This window comes from Mytilus edulis, chromosome 9, assembly GCF_963676685.1.
Source record: "Mytilus edulis chromosome 9, xbMytEdul2.2, whole genome shotgun sequence".
NCBI classification, from domain to species: domain Eukaryota; kingdom Metazoa; phylum Mollusca; class Bivalvia; order Mytilida; family Mytilidae; genus Mytilus; species Mytilus edulis.
Window position 1 is genome coordinate 79,516,835 of NC_092352.1, and position 22,780 is coordinate 79,539,614.

General features: G+C 31.2%; 1 protein-coding gene across 8 annotated transcripts in view; it reads right to left on the reverse strand.

Moving 5' to 3' along the window:
* LOC139489139 (ankyrin repeat and fibronectin type-III domain-containing protein 1-like) overlaps positions 1–22,780 on the reverse strand; it is a 178,194-nt gene that overhangs the window by 90,595 nt on the left and 64,819 nt on the right. For all 8 annotated transcript variants that reach the window (XM_071275284.1, XM_071275280.1, XM_071275278.1 and 5 more), the window contains exon 3: positions 18,086–18,217. In XM_071275284.1, coding sequence (XP_071131385.1) covers positions 18,086–18,217 — 132 coding nt within the window. The remainder of the gene's footprint in view (positions 1–18,085; positions 18,218–22,780) is intronic.

Genomic DNA, 22,780 nt, shown 5'->3' on the forward strand with positions numbered 1-22,780 from the left:
AAGCAGTCAGTGATTACAGAACGTAATAGATTTAGCAAGAGATGTACACCAAATGTCACTTATAATAATCACAAACAAATCCCAGCAGGCCAACAATTTAAAAGGACATTTCAGCTTTTTTTAGACGCTATCTGCTAAAAAAAGCTCTAAGATGTATGAATTAACCATCTTTTGTGCATCTTCCAGAACTAAAATCCAGCTGACATCAACCCATCAAAGAGTGCATCCGCAGTGCACATGCGATTATGATTGTATAATGTATTATAGATTAATCAAGCTCATCATTACGTCTTCAATTAACAAAGAGCTTTTAATCTCTGTCAGTAAAGTAGGGATAAAGAATTAATGGATTAAACACATTCGAATATACTGTCTAGAAATTGTTTTTTTAAAAGGATTAGTCAGAAGATATTAAATGTTTGTTTCATATTAAACAAGAAGGAGTTGGAGATCTATGGTCTTTTGATTTTAGGTCCTTGGTCACAAAAAAAGAATGTAGGTCAAGGTCAGAGGTAAAGGTCATATTCTTAATTTGATTATGGCATATTTCTTTTTTTTTTTTAACCCATCTATAAGATGATGACAACATACCTTTACTAAATTGTTAGTTGCGACATGTCATAATACATTCATTTTGGTTATACAGGTATGCTAACATCAAATCGGGGGTTTTCTCCCCTCTTACTTTTAAAAATGTGCTTAGTGATATATCTCATTCACAAAATATAATATAGACCTAGTGTCTTTTGATTTGAGGTCCTTTGTTTATAACCTTCAAATTGAGCTCAAGGTCATTGATACATTGGCATTCTAGATTTTGACATTTGATTTGACCTTGGAAAAGCCAACCGAAAGTTACCTTGTGTAAGGGACGACATCAAAAGTTCAATGAAGGATAAAAAACTTAATTCACATAGTTTTTTCGCTGACCCCCCCACCCCCCCTCTTAACTTAATTTGGAAAAAATTGATTGACCAATAAAGGGCATATATGCTTTCAGAGTATACCTTTTGTATCGGATGTTGTTTTCTCCTCAACAATGTATTTTTGTTTTGTATATTGACTTCAACATCTCTTTTATTAAAAATGTGTGAAGAAAGTGTGGGTGTAAATTTATGCATTGGGAAAGATACGGCTAAATCATAATTTTATTAACAATACAATCAGCATGGATTCTGCATTTTTCATCTGTCCATAATGGCATTGTGGTTATGTTTTTTTCTCTTTAAACAGCTCAATATTTCATATAATATATATAGCTTTGAAGTGAATATTGTGCCAACAGCGGAGAGAGGAAAAAGCACAATTCAAAATGAATAGGATTTGTGTTATTTTTATTTAATGTCTGTAGAACACTGTCACTCTAAGGGAGCTACCATTTGATTTTTATGGGGGGGCTAGGATGAAAAATTTTGTCCTGCTTTTTTTTTTTAGCTGTAATCTCTGTCCTGCCTTTTTATTTTTCACTCTGTTTGGTCCTGCCTTATTTTTTTAGTTTAATCTGACTTTTTTTTTTACCTAAATCGTCGTCCTGACTATTTTTTTTTGCAAGTGTCTCATCCTGCCTATTTTTTTTACTCAAAACTCCTGTCCTGCCTATTTTTTTCAAATTTCATCCTAGCCCCCCCATAAAAATCAAATGGTAGCTCCCTTAATTGGGCAACACTTGGGAAAAGGCGAATTAGAACCCGCATCATTTTCCTCTACAAAATTATACATCATCTTGTTGCCATATATCCGACAGACCTACTTACACAATCTGATACAAGAACAAGATAACATTCACATATTTACTCTTTCAGACCCATACATTTTAGAAATCTGTCAAGTAATTAAGTATCAAATAAAATGGGAAGTGACATTTTCCAAACAGGATGTAACAAATTATCTCCCTTATTTAAAAAAAAAATGTCTAGAAAACCATATATTTTTGAAACCAGCGTACAAGAAGCTATCATTTGATGCTGGAATGACATTTTAAATCTCATTTTTATAATTTTGGATCAAAATAGATGTTTTCAGTTGGAAAGGCCATCAATTTTTCTGGTTTTTAAGGGAGATCACTTCCTCAGTTTCAAAATAATTAACTTTTCAAAACACAAGTTTATTATATTGATAGGAGATTAATGAAGGAATCAAAAGAGCAAAAAAATTATATAGGTGAATGTGCTTGTGTTCTAGACGGGGCGGGAAAATGTTCTCTCTTGACTTTTCATAGCTTTATCATTGACAAGTTTAACTATTAAAAAAATAATTAAAATTTTATAAAACTTTTACAGATTGCTTATCATTATATATAAAAAAAGATTTATAAAAAGAAAAATGGGGGTCAAAGGGGAATTTTTTGTAAGGCATTCAAATGGATAAAACCAGTGGGTTTCCAAAAATCTGAAAAAAATCCCAAAACATGACAAGTGAACTTCCTCAATTCAATTTCATATTTTTGCAAAACGAGAAAAATGCTTTATGGCCCAACAGAGCATTTATTCTTTAACCACAACATGAAATCTGTTTTAAACTTTAATATTAAATGATAAATGAACCATTTTTAAATTTAGAAATTTTCAAAATTTTTTAAAATGCATCATTGACAATTATTTTAAGAGATTTTTGCTATTTTTTTTATCTGCAAAGTTGGGATGAATCATGTTTATGTAATATGAAGGTACTTTTGCATTTTTCTAGTTACGCCTGTTGGTTAATGACAAACAATTTTCATATCCACCTCCTCCCTATACAGAAACTTTTTCTGCAGCTTTTAAGTTTCAATTGCAGATTCAGGGTGTGAAGAAAGTGAGTATAATTGTCCTTGATTGTGAAACATTTTGAATAGAGCATTGCAAATTATTATGACTTTTTTATAATGAAAAAGGATTTTTTTTTATTTTTATTTTTTTATTTTTTGGGGGGGTTGGGGTGGGGGGTGAACCAGAGAGAGAGAGAGGAAATTGAAAGAGTACATCCTCATCGACCCCACCTCCTCTCTAATAAAACATGAAAATTGGTAAATACACTGACAATTGAACCGCCTCACCCTGTACTTAACAACATTTGATTGTACAAACAACATCTTTATGTTTACTATCCATGTTCACTAACTCTTATCAGTATCTCTGGTTAATAATTAACACAGGTTACTTCCTTCCTGGTAGAAAAATCACAGGATGGCAGAGATGCACTAAAAAACACATCAAATAAACCACTAAAATACCAATTTGGAAGATAAATTTTCAAAGCAAATAAATATAAATATTTTTTTCATTCCATAGAGAATATATAACTGGAAAGAATATACCACAGGGTATGACGGTACTCTAGATAATATGGATTGTTATGATAAATTACAAAACAATTAACAAATAGGAGCCAATCCTGTTAAAAAGGGTACAATTCAACAAACATCTTATTAATTGAATTGGGTTATATGCTACTGTTGACATGTAATTAAAAGCAGTAATTAATATTCATATTAGGTGTGTCCTTAACATGCAACTGTTATACAATGACATTTTAACAGAGTAAACAAACAACAGTGCAAATAAACATTGTAAAAGAGAATGATGACAGAACAAGGAATAAATCTATAAAAGTTTGGATTTTCAATTACATTGTGATTTTCTTGATTGCTTGAAGCATTTATTACAGCGAAAAAATAAAAATATCATTTTGTTATAAACAGTCATTTAAGATCAAACTTGACAAAATTATTAAAGCTCAAAAACATACTTGCATTATTGGCTTGCAAGTCTTTATCTGTATTGATGTAACCTTTTTTTTAGCCTTTGTTGGAGATGATTTGTTTAGCAAATGAAAAAAGTCAGCTGAACCAAAAAGTGAAACAAAATTCCAAACATTGCATAATGTTTTAGAACTCATGCAGTTCATATTATGTTTAAGTATTTTCAAATTTGAGTTTTAATAAATTCTGTTCGCATAAATTTGTCAGCTAATGCCTCTTCAAACACTTTTGAATTTTGAAGGGATGCATATTATATCTTATGATCTCTTCGTCTTTGGGTCTCCTTAAAAAAAAAATTGATGTGTTTACTTGAAAAAGCAGAGTTTTTAATGCCCATAAAAGGGATCTCTGACTTTTCCAAGCAACTGTTCTAATCACGACTAATGTTTTGTCTCATTATTTTTTTCATGCTGGTATTCATTTCTTTACGCAAGTCTCATGTTTTGTTTCAATTACTCTGCATGTGTACTTAGTCTAGCATTTTAAATTTACACTTCATTAAATTACGGAGACTTTGACTGAGGCAGTCACGTACATTTTGTTCCATTTACCATCACGTTGTCTGTTTCAATTTCAACCAAGTTATTATAAAATTAAAGACGAGTGACAGAATTCCACAGTCAAATCGGGAATAAAAGACATTTTGGTTAACCAAAATTTAAATATAAATAACGATTCCATAAGAGGTTTCACAGTCTAGATACTGTTGTAATTACCAATAAACGGTACAATTCCACAGTGATCCTAAATGACAAATGGTTGATAAAACATGTGACTGGTCTAGTACAGCAACATTAGCTGCCAATACCTAATAAACCAGTTCACAAATAGTTCAGACATACTCATGACAAGACCATATTAAATGGATTAATAAGTCAGGAAATTTGGTAAACTGGAATGGAAGGTGTGAAATTTTTATTTCCAATGTAAATTTGAGTATTAAGGGACTAAGGGACACAAAATTTGCAATGTTATAAGTCACCAACAAAGTATCATAGGAGTTATTGCTAGGTTGTTATATACACAAAGTGAAGTAATCAGATTAAACACTGTGATCAGGTATGTCTATGTAATTGTATTCCTGGCACAGCTCAATTGAGAATTGTTATAAGGATCAAATCTTTTTAAATAGAAATTGGGAAAGTTTGACCTATTTTAACTAGTGTAAATGGGGCAAACTGCAGCCTGCCTCCAGGTGTGGGTTTTTCTTGCCCTCTCCTGGACACATTTTCCACTTCCATTCTCAATTTTATCTTGTACATATAATAAATAGTAGATCAAATATCAATTCTTCAAATTGGATATCATAAAAAATTATGATTGGAAATGGTGAATGTGTCAAAGAGACAACAACCCAACCAAAGCAGCATCAAAACAGGAAATACTGTTTTAAAGTTACATTGAGGAGGTTTTTATTCTTTAAGAACCTCTTGAAAGTAATTTTAGCCAGTTTTTTATTTTTAGTTACTATCAATAAAACTGGTTTGAAGATAAACTTTACAATTGGAAATGACTTTCAAGGCCAGATTCTTATCAGATCCCTGAGAACTAAAAATAAAATGGTCATAAACATGGTGAAAGTGTGGAAAAGTAATTTAATTCTACAGGTTTAATTCGACTAAAAATCTACTTGATGCTAAAGAATGGATAAAATAATTCCCCCAAGTTGATATCCAAATCTTCTATAATACATCAAGCTTGACAAGCAGAGGATTAAAACATGTGTCTCAGACACAAGTCAAGATTTAAACACATCTTCTTGTCTTGCAACTGCTGCAGATTAGATAAAACATATTAAGAAGTTCAACAAACATGTACTGTTTTATATAATGGCCACCATGTACATATCTCATGGACATTAATTTTCACAATTATGTCTCGGAGTTTTGTATTTCATTTAGTAATATCAAACTGAGAACCTCACGTTTGCCTTAAAATCCTCATTTTTCTCTCTTATTTGAACAACAAATATTAATTTCAAGGCGTATCATCATTATTGCCCTACAAATATAAATTCTATCTCTTATTACAGCCAATATTAATTTAAAGGTGTATTGTGTCTGATAGTATTATTAATGTTTGATATAAATTGTAATGATTTACAATATTATTTTCACACAAACATTATATTTCTTGCAGGCCATTATAATATACCTGTAAAGGGAACCAAATTTTTGCTCTTTGACAGTACATGGTAATTAGCTCCATTAAAAGAGAAATTATTGCTCAATGTTCAAAGCTGATATTTGATATTTTGTAATCTGAAAAGGCCTATTAGTAAAGAGGATTTCTGTATGTTGTTAATGTACAAATTCATCATCTTTTATGTTTAGGAGAGGGAGCCAAAAGATTTTTTATAATTTAATTATTATTTAAGGGGAGGGGGAACTATCCTCATTAGGAAACCTTTAATTTTTTATTGCAGTAGAAAGGTCAAGGCAAACTCAAATATTTATGGTTTTGGGGTAATCTTGCAATTATTGTTCTCTACAAGTTCATTTGTTAACCTATAGGTCCAAGGTAATTGTATAGGTCAAAGGTCATCTGTAATGGGAAGCAACTTGTTGTCTTGTAATGCACACACATGCCAAATAGCAAAGGCTAACATCCAGTAACATATAATGCTAAAACTGAAATTGTGTTCCTACATTTATTTCTCTGCAAGGAATATGAACTCATGCTGTTGAGACGTAAGCAATTAACTTTTATTCTGCTATGAAAATATCACTTTTGTTAGTAGATGCCTCAGTCATTCCAAAAAAGTTTTGTTTACCAACCAAAACTCATTTTTTATCCAAGTGCAATAAAAAAAAACATTTACATGCTTGCTGCGACTACAGAAGATTAAGGAACCAAATTCTATCTAACCTGTAGAGTACACGAACCATTAATCAAAACTGTAATAATACTACTACTGAGGACATAAATCATCTAGAACATGTAAAATAATAATCAAACTTTCATCAGAACCTGCCAAAACATTCAAAATTACTAATTGGTGATGGAATACAACAAAAATAGATGCATTTTTGAAGGATAACCAGCATTACATAATAGAGATACTTTCATCTCCTCGTTAATATAATACTTCAGTGGCTAACAAGCACTTTCTTATCTCAAGAAGAAGGAAACTTTGTCAGAATTTTACTTCACACTTAAACTTAAAATAATTACCAAAGTTGTTTCTTAGTTCACTTTTTGGGGGATAAGCATTTGGAAATTAAATGAATTATGAACAAGATATATCTAAAGTACACTCCATTAGAAAATTGTTTTAAAGCCAGGACAGTCAACAAGTAGGAAACGGAAATGTAATAGATACATCAATGATAGTGTGTCTGAGTTGGCAGGAAAGTACATTTAACCCTATCATATAATGATAATGGGTTTGTCCTAAGTATGAAACTCATCAAGGGTTGTCATTGTCTCTGTATCAAGGTTAATTGTAATTTCAGAAATGGATCTATCCATAAATGGTGTTAAATTATGGGAACAAGGTAACAATGTTGTTTTGGATGTTGCATCATCAGGGAACATTGTTGTTTTAAATGTTGCATCATTGGAACATTGTTGTTATAAATGTTGCATCATTGGAACATTGTTGTTTTGAATGTTTTATCATGGTAACATTGTTGTTTTGAATGTTGCATCATTGGAACATTGTTATTTTGAATGTTGCATCATTGGAACATTGTTGTTTTGGATGTTGCATCATGGGAACATTGTTGTTTTGAATGTTGCATCATCAGGGAACATTGTTGTTTTGAATGTTGCATCATCAGGGAACATTTTTGTTTAGAATGTTGCATCATTGGAACATTGTCTTTTTAAATGTTGCTTCTTGGGAACATTGTTGTTTTGAATGTTGCATCATGGGAACATTGTTGTTTTGAATGTTGCATCATTGGAACATTGTTGTTTTGGATGTTGCATCATTGGAACATTGATGTTTTGAATGTTGCATCATGGGAACATTGTTGTTTTGAATGTTGCATCATTGGAACATTGTTTTTTTGGATGTTGCATCATTGGAACATTGTTGTTTTGAATATTGCATCATGGGAACATTGTTGATTTGAATGTTGCATCATTGGAACATTGTTATTTTGGATGTTGCATCATTGGAACATTGTTGTTTTGAATGTTTTATCATGGGAACATTGTTGTTTTGAATGTTGCATCATGGGAACATTGTTGTTTTGAATGTTGCATCATCAGGGAACATTGTTGTTTTGAATGTTGCATCATTGGAACATTGTTGTTTTGAATGTTGCATCATGGGAACATTGTTGTTTTGAATGTTGCATCATCAGGGAACATTGTTGTTTTGAATGTTTTATCATGGGAACATTGTTGTTTTGAATGTTGCTTCTTGGGAACATTGTTGTTTTGAATGTTGCATCATGGGAACATTGTTGTTTTGGATGTTGCATCATTGGAACATTGTTGTTTTGGATGTTGCATTATGGGAACATTGTTGTTTTGAATGTTGCATCATGGGAACATTGTTGTTTTGAATATTGCATCATTGGAACCATTGTTTTTTTGGATGTTGCATCATTGGAACATTGTTGTTTTGAATATTGCATCATGGGAACATTGTTGTTTTAAATGTTGCATCATTGGAACATTGTTGTTTTGAATGTTGCATCATGGGAACATTGTTGTTTTGAATATTGCATCATCAGGGAACATTGTTGTTTTGAATGTTGCATCATTGGAACATTGTTTTTTTTAATGTTGCATCATCAGGGAACATTGTTGTTTAGAATGTTGCATCATTGGAACATTGTCGTTTTAAATGTTGCATCATGGGAACATTGTTGTTTTGAATGTTGCATCATTGGAACATTGTTGTTTTGGATGTTGCATCATTGGAACATTGATGTTTTGAATGTTGCATCATGGGAACATTGTTGTTTTGAATGTTGCATCATTGGAACATTGTTTTTTTTTGGATGTTGCATCATTGGAACATTGTTGTTTTGAATATTGCATCATGGGAACATTGTTGTTTTGGATGTTGCATCATTGGAACATTGATGTTTTGAATGTTGCATCATGGGAACATTGTTGTTTTGAATGTTGCATCATTGGAACATGGTTTTTTTGGATGTTGCATCATTGGAACATTGTTGTTTTGAATATTGCATCATGGGAACATTGTTGTTTTGAATGTTGCATCATTGGAACATTGTTGTTTTGGATGTTGCATCATTGGAACATTGTTGTTTTGAATGTTTTATCATGGGAACATTGTTGTTTTGAATGTTGCATCATGGGAACATTGTTGTTTTAAATGTTGCATCTTGGGGACATTGTTGTTTTGAATGTTGCATCATGGGAACATTGTTGTTTTGAATGTTGCATCATGGGAACATTGTTGTTTTGAATGTTGCATCATAGGAACATTGTTGTTTTGAATGTTGCATCATGGGAACATTGTTGTTTTGAATGTTGTATCTTGGGGACATTGTTGTTTTGAATGTTGCATCATGGGAACATTGTTGTTTTGAATGTTGCATCATAGGAACATTGTTGTTTTGAATGTTGCATCATGGGATCATTATTGTTTTGAATGTTGCATCATGGGAACATTGTTGTTTTGGATGTTGCATCATAGGAACATTGTTGTTTTGAATGTTGCATCATGGGATCATTATTGTTTTGAATGTTGCATCATGGGAACATTGTTGTTTTGAATGTTGCATCATAGGAACATTGTTGTTTTGAATGTTGCATCATGGGATCATTATTGTTTTGAATGTTGCATCATGGGAACATTGTTGTTTTAATGTTCAGTCTAGATACCATTCAATAAGACAATAACTGCCCAACATAAATAATGAGGACAGTAATTGAAATTCAGAATTTTTTGAATATAATGTAGTCCAATGCTTATTTCTCAAGACCATGACATTGTTTGTTGGGATGCCTTCTAACGTGTGGCCCGATTTAAACTACAGAACTGACTTATCCACTCATTTCAACTTTATAAATTTTTTTTAAATGAATTCCAAAAGCTAAATTAATTAGTAATTACAACAACAACATAAAATAACAAAAAATCCATACTGAGGTTACAGAATAAATAATGATAAATAGATTCTTAAAAGGAATTTTTTGAATTCACCTTTTTCATAAAATGATTTCTACATCAGACAGAAAATAAAAAAAATACAGGTGGAAACCCATCAGATAGTGTGTAACAGACTAATTATGTTTCAAATTGAGTGTGTGGTTAACATGATCTTTGATGATTGATGATTTATAATTAGAATTAAGACAATGTTAATAATCATGATTGTAAAAATTTGATGTATTGAGATAAATTAAAGTAGGAAGTCATTTGAAGGCTATCCACTCATTTAGTAAAAACATTTCTCTAGGACAATCACCAATTTTCAAGGATAAATTTGAGCATCAGGGAATTAGAGTTAATCGATGGTTCTTCGAATGAGCAAGTCTTTCTCAGCTACCATTTCATCAAAGGGCAACAGCCTTGAGATCATCATCAAGATTTGTCCGCGAAACATCCTTGAATTTTAAAGACCATTAATAATTTGTTTATCACTATTTTTTCAGTAGAGCCTTAATAAAATTTCAAAGCTTGAGGTTCATTCAGACATATTCAATATATTTATCACATTTTTTGTTTTCAATTTGGTGCAAATTCACCTGTAAAACTTTGATGATTAATGTACTATATTTTTGAATATTTGTTTTTAAAAAACTTGCATAGGCAGATCCAGGGGGGGGGGTGTCTGAGCCCCCCTTTTTGTGGGAAAAATTTGGTTGATTAAATAGGGAATCACTGAAGCATGACTGGAGAGGCCCTCCCCCCCTTTTTAGGTCAGTCAGAGCCCCCCTTAGGAAAAGTTCTTGATCTGCAACTGACTTGGCTATGTATATTTTATTACTGTGGATTCAGTTATTTTCGTGGGTACCAATTTTCATTAATAGAGGAGAACTTGCATATTCGTGGATATTCAATTTCCTTTTTTTGCCAAGCTCTGCCTACTATCATTCCGTGAGAAATTTTGTAATTCATTGAACATTTAAATTTGTGGTTCCCCTGTACCTGTGAATTCCACGAAAATTAGAATCCAACGAATATAAAGGAATTCATAGTTGCAATATTCAAGAAAACTTTTCATCTGTTTTATGGAGACAAATATTGGAGCAATGACACTGTAACCTCTAACTAAGGAAGATTATACTGCTGTGAGAAATATTATATGCACATATTATCCAAGATACTGTAACATATCATCTGTCATACTATCAACTTTTCTAATGAATTATTACATTGAAAGTTGACCTAAAAAAGCTGTAATGTTCAATTACAAAGCAGCTATTTTTTTTATGATATCTGTACAAAGCAAATCTGATAATCTATTTATTGGGCTTGTAAAATGCATTTTATGATTAAAAGAGATTTTATTCCATTTCATATTACTCTGTATTGATAAATTTTCAGATCAAATTTATTACACCATGAATAATTATAACATCAATGTTAAGTCATTGCAGCAAAGACATTTTTAAAACTGTTGCTGGCATAGTCAAGAGTGAAAATGTTAATTGAAGTCACTAATTAACCTAATTCTGCCCTGCCTATCTTACTTTGCTCCAGACAAAATTTTGGGTGTTCTAAATGGTAATTTCATGTTTTCATATTTGTGTCAATCATATTTGAAAGAATTAATGCATTTTTAATTTAACAATAATTCAAGTTGTTTACAACAAAGTATAAACTACTTTGAAATTTGAATGTTATGATTAACAAACAAATGGGCTTTCATAGAAAAGTGAAGTGAGCTTTCAAATTTCAATATTTCAGTAATTACTCAAAATGAAATAGCTTTTACTACAGAAAATGTGTTTCAATCTTTTAGTTCTTGATTTTAAATAACTTAATGAACACAAACACAGATTTTCATGGTTTCTGTTTTTTTGGCAATCATTCTATAATTGATTGAATGAGATTGCAAAAAAGACCTAGATAAACTTAAAGATAGCACTTTTTGGCCCCAGAAACCAGTGTAGTACTGTAATCCTCTGGTGTACTGATATCATAAGAAAAGTTCATTTTTAAAGGTCCTATATTCAGAATATTTTTTTTTAAAATTAAGTAATTAGAGATATTAAGAATCTATCATAGTCTATTCAAGTTGGAATTGTCATAAACAGTTTCAAAACAAAAATTCAAAAGATACAAACATAATTGGTTCAAAAGTTTATATCAGTACATGTAGAATAAGAATCTAAACAAACAAACCAAGCTAGCACACCTTGATTTTTATATTAAAGTTGTTAATGAAGCTTGTTAATTTAAAAAACTTTTACTTATTCATTATGAATAAAACAAGCATTTATATTAAGTCTTACTATATAAATTATTGACACTTAATTCTAAAAGGATATTATTTTAACACAGTATAGTGACCTTTGAATAAAACCTTACTGGTATATGGTGATAGCATTGATTTTGTAGATCTAAACTTTACTAATATATAGATAGATGTTATACATTTATGAAAAGTTATGGTCCTAAACTTCCTGTTTCTATTATGAAATTATATTTTGGCATTGCAAGAGATCCTGCTTTTTCTCAGACTGTTTATGATGTCTATTATTAAATCTGTAAGATGTGTACTGGTTGGTACTTTAGTCTGGAAGAACATGATTTATTTATTAGTTGCTATTGGCTTTGAACAAGCTTTCAGTTACTGCCAGTACTCTTAGATCGGTACTTTGATCTTTGTCTTTCAAGCTATTTTTTTTTCAGGTTCATCTTTATCTGCACCAGTAGTCAAGCTATTTCAAACGATTTTTCCATTGTTCTATCTTGTGCAGTGACATGACTCTGCTAGATTAGATAGAGGTTTGAGGGCTCAGTTCCTAAAAATTAGATGATTTGATATGATTGATTACCAATGAAACAACTCTCAACATGAGACTTCAACAATGAGCAAAACCCATGCAGCATATTGTACTTTTACTCACGGTGCATATTGCTGTGTGTGTTCTTTATTCTATTTGAGGTAGAGGTATAGGGGAGGGTTGAGATTTCACAAAACATGTTTAAACCTGCTGCATTTTTTCGCCTGTCCCAAGTAAGGAGCCTCTGGCCTTTCTTTGTGTTGTATGTTTTTTTTAGTATAACATTCAATTTCACTGAACTCATTTTTTTAAGGGGCCAGCGCGGGCCAACACCAGGTGCTGTTATCTGCTCTCTGGTTGGGTTGTTGTCTCTGACATATCCCCCATTTCCATTCTCAATTTTAGCAAAATTAGGAGTCTATAATTTGCGTTTGTCTTTTTTTATTGTCTGTTATATTTGTTTTTTGGTATTTGTCATTTAACTCAGAAAGAAAAAAAAATCAAGAGGCATGATTTTAAACAAAACATTTTTGTTTCCAATCTCTATTCTAATAATTAAAAAAAAAATGCATATAACCAACAAACAACTGCAATGACTATGAGGGTGGTTTTTAGCAACCTTGACAAACCATGAGGGTCTTGTACGGTCGATGAACAACTACAGAATTACATAACTTTTGCACTACTTCTTTCTCAAATTCTATTTTCATATAGATACTTGAGATAATGATAGAACTCAAAAGCCTAAGGCATGCATCGTTTAATTTTATATCTATCATAATCCCACATGTTTCATGTGTAAGCAGCATATATCATATTTTACTCTTCCATTTTGAAGATCAAACTTTACAAAAGCAAATGAGTTTTTTTTTCTTCAAATTGTTTCAGTTCAACCTACATGTGACAAACCTAATATACATTTTTCCTTAATTTCAGTACATTCATGCATACAATATTAATATCATGTAAAGTAGAGGTTTTAAAAAATATGAAATCTATATATCTTTTGATTTTCTTTTTGCATTTTGCATGTTCAACACCCATAAATTCTGATATTATAAGTTTTTTGTTTTTACATAATAATATGACAAAGCAAAATAAACACAAGAATGCTTAGTTTCTATGACCCTTTAATAGTTTTCTCTTTCAAAACGAAGAATTTATAACCACATACTACAGTGAACAAACATTGCAATTTCCTTTTTCTTCCAGCAGTCTTTCAATGAGAAGTTGTCACGTAGGGAATTTGATTGGAACTAAGATAAAGAAATATTAGACATGACACTTAGAAATGCACTTCTAAAAAAAACCCAGATAAGAATAAACGCAATGAGATTAGTATCATTCCTCATCAGTATATCTATTTTAGACAGAGATGCTACTATATTTACTTCTGATCCAACTTAATTTAGGACTGAGTCAATATAGACAATAGTATAGATTAAAGTGAACATCTATCAGTATTACAATACATCACAGCTGGTGGTAGTACTACTGTGTTAATTATACTCTTGCTGTACTTCTCAATTAGTCTGCTCCTATGACATCTGTAAATGTAATACATCTGTACAGCTGGTGGTAGTACTACTCTGTTAATTATACTCTGACTGTACTTCTCAATTAGTCTGCTCCTATGACATCTGTAAATGTCATCACTAACAGGGAGACTTTCATTGACCTCACGAGGATTCATTCGTCAAAACCGCTGTCACTTCTTATACATCATTTACAACCTTAAGATGCTCTTTGTCTTCTATTAAAACAGTTGTCATTAAAAAGGAATTCATATTTGTTATTTAGATACTTTGATGATCAGATTAAAAATGCTTTTTTAAGATTGGGTCAAAATTCTAAAATTTGATGGATCAGCAATCTATATGATTTATTTCAATAGGCAAATCTTATCAATATTTTAAGAATTTCAAATGCATCTGTATGGTGGCTAAAATAATTCAAAATGTGTTAAAGTCTCTGATGTCCAGGTTACACAGAGCTACTAATCAATGTCAATGGTTTACAATATAGTTGCAATTATAAAAGGTTGGAAATTTTGTTGGAAAATAGATTCCCATGGTCCTGAAAAATGTGAAAAATTCTTCAAACAATTCTATTATAGTAGGCACACAACTTCAAAACTTCAAACTCACTCTTTTTTTTCACCAAAATGTACCTTTCTCAAAGGGTAAATGGATTCAAAATTTTGAGCTACAAAGTCAAAGTTGTGTGATAACTTAAATAAAAAAATCAATTCTTAGTACTGTGCCACTTTGCCTTAGAGAGATGCCATAAGAAATGGAATAAACCGTTGATTTCTGCAGATGGATGTTATTCAGATTTTGCTATGTTAGCTATTTGTAGCCAAATTGCTTGAACCTTTTTAGTAATTAGAACGACTTATTTCCAATCCCTTTCAAATCATAGTAATAAAAACGATTCTTGTAGCTGTCATGAAAACTTATATATATACAAAAAGTTGTCAGCTAACCAATTACCAAAAGCTGTAATCAAAAAGACAGCACATTTCTGGCCTCAGCAAATAAATAAGATGTAGCCATTCCTTCTTTGCAGAAACGATAATCACGATTTCTATTTTCTCTTCAATTATAGAGCCTTGTGATCTGTTCGTACCGTTGTTATGTTTACCTATATCCAAAGTAGTCGTTAATTTCACGCACATTAATTTCATTCCTGGAAACTAGCGATGTTGTCATTCAGTAATGGAAACAGGATTTCCTTGCTAAATGAAAATTGTTAGTCTATTTATCAACAAATTGGAACATGGGCGCTCCCTACTCAAAGGTCTTGTAGTTATAATTAAACACGAAATGAAGGATCTTGTATTGAATATTAATGACAAGTTTTCTTAAAAAGACAAATACTGTTTCCGTCTTGGAAATCTTGATAACATTGATTTTTTCGTGATCACTCAATCCCTTCATTCTAGGACACACCTACTTTTAATTAAACTCAAATAAGAGTAAGCTGTCTAAACAAACAAGATGAAAAATGGTACTAGTTCAACAAGATCACAAGCTGTGTCTTTTGCTTGTTTTTTTCCCCATTTTTTACATTAAAAAAACTCATTGCTTTAAGATATTTTTAAGCATTGCCTTAGTACTTTTCAGAAAAAAATTACCGCATATCCATTTTTGCTGAATATTTATACAATTCCTGTAACAACTAAGAAACATAAAACTTATAAATGTTTCATGTTTTATCAAAAGTCAAAGGAACATAAATGTTACTAAACACCACTGTACTATAAATGAAGACTAAAGTAGAATTTCCAATTGGCAAGGTAGTTATATGGTTTTATGAGAACTGAAGTAAAGTCAATACATAAATAAAATAGACATAAAGTTTCAGCGTACAATAATCTATATCTTTTATATAATATTATACTTAATTTGTTTTTTAGTAGATTGATATTTGATTTTTTTATCTCCTAATTTCAAATATTTCATCAAATTTTTGATAATTTTCAGACAATTTATTAAGGAACATGCATTAAACAAACTAATATACTCAGTTTTTTATTCTGTCTATATTATCTAACAAACCAAGAACCATGAAGACATTTAATTAATGTATATACATCACATCTATTTCCTTAAGAAAACTATATGTCCATAATACATCATCAGCTTAAAGTATTCTAGGATCAAATGCTATAAAAGTTAACCATTATTTCCTAAATTTATCAATAATTCTATTTATCGCTATCGTTTGATGGAACCTTAATATTAAACCAAGTAAATAAGGTATATAAATTAATCAAACGCTTCCTGGTCCTACTGGGATATTTCACCCACGCTAGCTGACCTCTGTGGCTGGCCTCGTAGGCAATACGCGGAAGAATTCAGAAGTTGCTGCATGAATATTACAAATGATAAACCTGAATGAAACTGATTAACAAACTTAGTGCTGTCATAAAAACAGAGATTTAACAGAAAATCTATTTCTCCCGATGAATGAAATCCTGTTACTAATTCAAATCCTCATCAATTCAGAAGCAATGAAAACCGTTATAGTACAGGATAGAATAATTTTTGCAATTTCTAATAACAATTCTTTACATACGTAAGGAAAAGTTTATATAGAAAATAACTGCAATTTTACCTGCTAATGATTATTTTCAGAACAATGAGAATAATAAAAAGTCTGTTCCCCTTAGTGAAAACATTGTCAGCAACATAAAAATATCAACTTTTCTCTGTATCAAAAGATATTTTTAGTTCATTAATTTTCCTCATTCAGATCACAACTCTCATTAAAGTTGCAACAGGATCTAAATCCTCTGAAAGGTGTCATTTATCATGTTTATATTACCATAGAGATAATAGTATATGTACAAATTGGAAGATGTGGTATGATTTCAAATGAGACAACTCACCACCAGAGAGTAAATGGTGTAGAAGTTAACAATTGAAGGTCATCGTATGGACTTCAACAATGAGCAAAACCCATACAACTTTGTAAACTAAAGGCCCCAAAATTAAGAATGTTTAACAAATCAAATAAGAAATCTAAAGGCCTGATTGATGTAAAAAGTAATAAAAAAACAAAGATGTAACCATAGTACATGGATGCCCCACTTGCACTTTCATTTTCTATGTTTAGTGAACCATGGAATTGTGGTGAAAAGTCTAATTTGACATTAAAATTATCATATCATAGGGTACATGTGTACTAAGTTTCAAGTGGATTGGACCTTAAACTTCATCAAAATCTTCCTTACCAAAAACTTTAACCTAAAGCAGGACAGATGGACAAGCGGACGGACAAACGAAAGAATGAACGAATGAATGAACAGACCCACAGCCCGGAAAAATATAATGCCTCTAAGTGGGGTATACAAACAATATGAAATACAGCAACAAACAAACTACTGACTTAGGACAGGAAAAATCAGAATGCAGCAGGGTTGATAGAACACCTAACAGCATAAATAGAGTTAAGATGACCAAGAGGTTCCATACATCAGATTTATAAGCAAATTGTTTCTATGCTATCGCTAACATTTTCTGCCATTTACAATGTAATAAAAGTCCAATCCAAATACAAGAAGAGAAATGTATGTGCATCATCAGCCAAAATGTTCATACATAACTTTTTCTGGCACTATGCAGACTTATCATATAAATGTCAGCTTCTTCTTGAATATTTTGATGGACTCACATAAAATACAAGAATAACCCTCTTGTCTCTACTGAATAACCTCAGGGAATACTTGCCTTAATATACCATGTAAGGTGTTACTGTTTAACTGTGGGCTAAATCTAGGTATATTCTCTGGTATTTGAAAAAGGAGATATTACAATTCATAAGTATGATCAACTGTTTAAGAACTTTAAGAAGGGTTTTAAACTTAATTTTATTGCTTAACTTTTGTTCTCAAGTTTGCTGCTGTTTTCTCCACAGAAAACTGAACAGGTATGGATGATATATATGTGGACTTACTTGTTAATACATGACAGACAGGTCATTTCAGTGAGGTGCATGGATTCTACATTACAATACTGGACTGGCTCATCACTGGGAATAAAATCTTCAAAACAATACAGTTCTGGTTCATTGTCATGTACAGGGTAACTGAAATAAAACAGGAAAATATAGAGTTCTGATTCATAATGTCCTGACCTACAGTGTAACTGAAATAAGCAGGAAAATAAAAAGTTCTGATTCATAATGTCCTGACCTACAGTGTAACTGAAATAAGCAGAAAAATAAAAAGTTCTGATTCATAATGTACAGAACTAATAGTACGGGTAACTGAAATCAAACATTAAAATTAAATGTTGTGAACACATTGTAGATAAAACTTATTAAAGAATAGCTTTAATTCATTAAGTTCCTGTAAAAATACTTTACAAGAGCTAAAGACCATTTGATGTAATTCCTAGGTTTTAAAAGAGACTGAGTTTCTTTTTTGTTCTAATCTTATGTATTTTTGAGCAGTGTGTTATTTTCATTGTCATCTTTTTATTTCTTGTGTAATAATTTTTCTGATACAAACAAAAAATTGCAATTTTCCAAGTTATAAAGGGGAACAACTCTAGTTTGGTAGGTGACTCGCTACCATCAAATTTAACAAGTTTCATAATATTTAAATGAGAAATACTTAAGTTAAAAGTGCAGAAAGGAAAATCGGACAGACAGACCAATGGTCTAGGGTAACACTAAATCCCATCTTTGCCTAGCAGCAGAGGGATAAAAAAAAACTTACAGACACAGTTCTCTGATATACTAAAATATATATGGTTTAAATAAATTGATTGAATTAGTTCATGTTATAACAATCCCCACATGATTAGCATTCTTAACATACTGTCAATACATTGTGATCGTTGTTATAAGACAAAAGTACAGTTGCCTCCCTTTGCATAGCTACAACAACACTTTATGCAAAACAAAGTCATTAAATCTTTTTCAACTACAAGTACTTTTATACCCAGTATTATGCTGCTGCTGGCACTTAATTACCTGGAGTAAATGAAGAAACTCCAGAAAGACGTGAGAAAACTTGTGTGACATAAGACAGACTGACAACCACGTAATTGTCAAAAAAGACATAAAGTTCATTTTTAGTATAGTTCTTTGTAATGAGGTAATCAAATCGAAATCCCAATAGGATAAATGGATAACATTTTCTTATTTTTCTCTGTAAATGAAAAATGTTTTATATTTATTACAAATATCACAGTATGAAAGTTCCCAAGGGAGTTAATTACCACTAATTATTCTGCTTTAATTAGACACTATAGAAACTGTTTTAAAGGTTAACTAAGAATGTTGTTTTGATGCTATAACTTATTTCACTGAGTTGAATAATTTTTGAGGTCTCAAACTTCATAAAGATCTTACTGTGACAGGGTTGTAAAAAAATATCTACTAATGAACAGCTGTGCCACGAACACATGATTGTGCATATTGAAATTGTTGCAAGAATAAAATTAACCAGAATAATTTGGTCTTTATATTGCCCTATGATGGTTACATTTATCCCCGATTAAATACATGAACAATCGGCATCTGAGTGTAATAATTTTCATAACCTAGTTAGGAACGACATCAAAAGTTCAATATAGGATAAAAAACTTAATTCACATAGTTTTTTTCACTGATCCCCCCCCCCCTTTCACTTAATTTCAGAAAAATTGATTTACCTATATGGATATCTGTAAAATCTATTTTGGATTAACAAAACTTGCAGCAATGTTGACCCCCCAACCCCAATCTATTTGATTTAAGTTTTTCATCCTACATCGATCTTTTGATGTCGTCCCTTGACTGTGATGAGAAAGTGTTGTAAAAGCAAACATACTTTATAGTAAATAGATGCAATTTCATGTAAGTATATTTAACCAAATTCATATAAAACTGGGTAATTTAGTTCAATAGGCCTTTAAAAGTCTTGGAATGGTACCAGTACTAATCATTGAAACTCATATCTTTTGATTATTTCTGTTGTAGAGTAACTATCTCATTAATATATATCCAATATCTTCATTTATTCAATCTTTCCAATTATATCTGAGTATCATGGCCAATAAAATATTTGTGGAAGATTACATGAGTTGTCTCCCATTGAACATTACATTTATCAATTCATGACTGTAGTATTTGATGACCAGACAGTCAACTCTAAAAAGTAAATAGACTAATGTGCAACTGTGTTCTAAATACATTTTGAGGTATGACTGAAAGATACATATTCAGCAATTTTGTCTGAAGTAAAATTAATTGTGTTTGTGAAAACCGTTGGGTTTTCTTTTTCACTGTTAAAGTTCCTATTTATGTTTTAATATCAAAATAATACATGTACATAAATAAGAGTTTTAAATGTTATGTTCAATGGGAGACAACTCGTGTAATCTTTCACATATTTTGATTAACTTTGTCTCAGTAGTTTCTGAGAAGATTTTTTAAAAGATTACAAAAATTTACAAACAATGGGTTGTCTGATTTGTCTGAAAATTTCAGTGCAGATAGAAATTGACCTGATGAACAATTTTACCGTTTGTCAGATTTGATCTAAATGCATTGATTTCCAAAGAAACAAGCCAACATCTATTTTTTACCCCTACCTTCCGAAGTTATCCATGGTGGCAATCTTGGTTGGTGGGCTGAGTCATTGGACACATTTTTTGTACTTGATACCAAAAAGATGTTTTTGGCCAAGTTTGGTTAAAAATGGTCCATTAGTTTCAAAGGAGAAGATTATTGTAAAAGTTAAAGGACGACTGATGCCAAGCGATGAGAAAAGCTCATTTGGCCTATAGGGCCAGGTGAGCTAAAAATATGCAAGTCAATTTTAAACCACTGAGATCTTATTTCAATGTTCCTGGAACACACCCGCGAAATCGCGGGCATTCAGAGCGTAGTTTAAAGTATGTAAAGTGTTGTTGGAAGAATTTTGAAAAATACTAAATGACTGGAGAATTTCAGCAAAAGTATCACAAGTCATAGGTTATTGGGGACAGAAAAATGTTTTTTTTTTATCCCTCCACCTTTATTTCCAAAGTTCCCAATTTTTGGTTTTCTATCAATTTCAATATGAACATACATTTAGTATGTTATGAACATTTCAGTAAGGAGCCTGTAATTCAGTGGTTGTCGTTTGTTTATGTGTTACATATTTGTTTTTTGTTCATTTTTGTACATAAATAAGGCCGCTAATTTTCTCGTTTGAATTGTTTTACATTGCCATTTCGGGGCTGAGTATGCGGTATGGGCTTTGCTCGTTTTTGAAGGCCGTACGGTGAACTATAGTTATATATTTAAAAGATTTAATGACTGGAGAATTTCAGAAAAGGTATCAAAAGTTGAATAATTTTAGCCCTTATCTGTATATTATGAACATTCATTATTATATAAATAAAGTGTATTTACTTTTAATTCTAAGTTCAGTAATCGATCCATGGTGGTCATTGATATAGTATACAGACCCTCTCTATTTAATAAACTCTGTGACCACGTGGATAGAAGACTTGAAAATGATAGCAGATAAATTTGAAAATACACTTTATTCATAGTATATGTATGTTCAAAGTATACAAAAAAACGGAAACCGGAAGTCTAATCTGACTTAAATTTTCGTCCAATAACAGACAATATTTGGATGCCTTTTTTCTCGTTTTTCTCCCAAAATAACTCAATCTGAATAATCATATGAATGGATGACAAATGCGAATATGCACTGTATCTATAGGATATAGAGGCGTGTTGATTAATTTATTGTGGAAAGAAGAGAAGCGACACACAAAATGAGGTCTTCTCGTTTAATAGTATAGATAACCAAACTTTGAGTTTACACAATAACTAGAACGAGTTACCTATATCAGTTAGAGTTATCTCCCATTAAACAGCCAGTGAACAAGAAAGTGGTAAAAATTAAAATAAAAAGGTGGAAAATCTGTAGTTACATTTAGGTCAAGAGACAGTGATCTACAACATGCATTTTTCTAGCTATCAGTTACAATATATTATTAATCACTTCTCAATGATGTAAATTTCCAACATATCGAAGAATTGCCAAAAGATTGGTGTTAATGAAATAATAGGGATTCTGCAAGTCATACATGTACATGTAAATGTAATTAGTTACAGTTCAAAATGCTGCTAAAAGATAGATTTCCGGTAATTATAGAGATGTTAATTTGGTAGAAATATGTAACAAATTTAGACACAAAAAGTAAATCTTGTGTTCAAATAGTCAGAAAAATAACAAGAGGCTCTCAAGAGCCTGAATCGCTCACCTTAATTCTTTTGGTTAAATCTCTCATCAATGATTATTTTGGCTTTTCAATTTATTTAAATGTTTTTTGGATCGTCCTATTTTCTTCAAAAGCCAAAAAAAATAATCATTTTCTCCTATGTTCTATTTTAGCCATAGGAGCTATGTTTCTTGACATACAAGGAAATAAAATATAAAATTTATACTAGATACTCTGAAACTCATTTAGCCTAAGTTTGGCTGAAATTGATACAGCAGTTTCAAAGGAGAAGATTTTTTAAAGTAAGTCAACATGATGAACAAATTGTGAAAAAAGTCTTTAAAGGGCAATAACTCCTTAAGTGGTCAATTGACAATTTTGGTCAATTTGACTTAATTGAAGATCTTACTTTGCTGAACATTATTGCTGTTTACAGTTT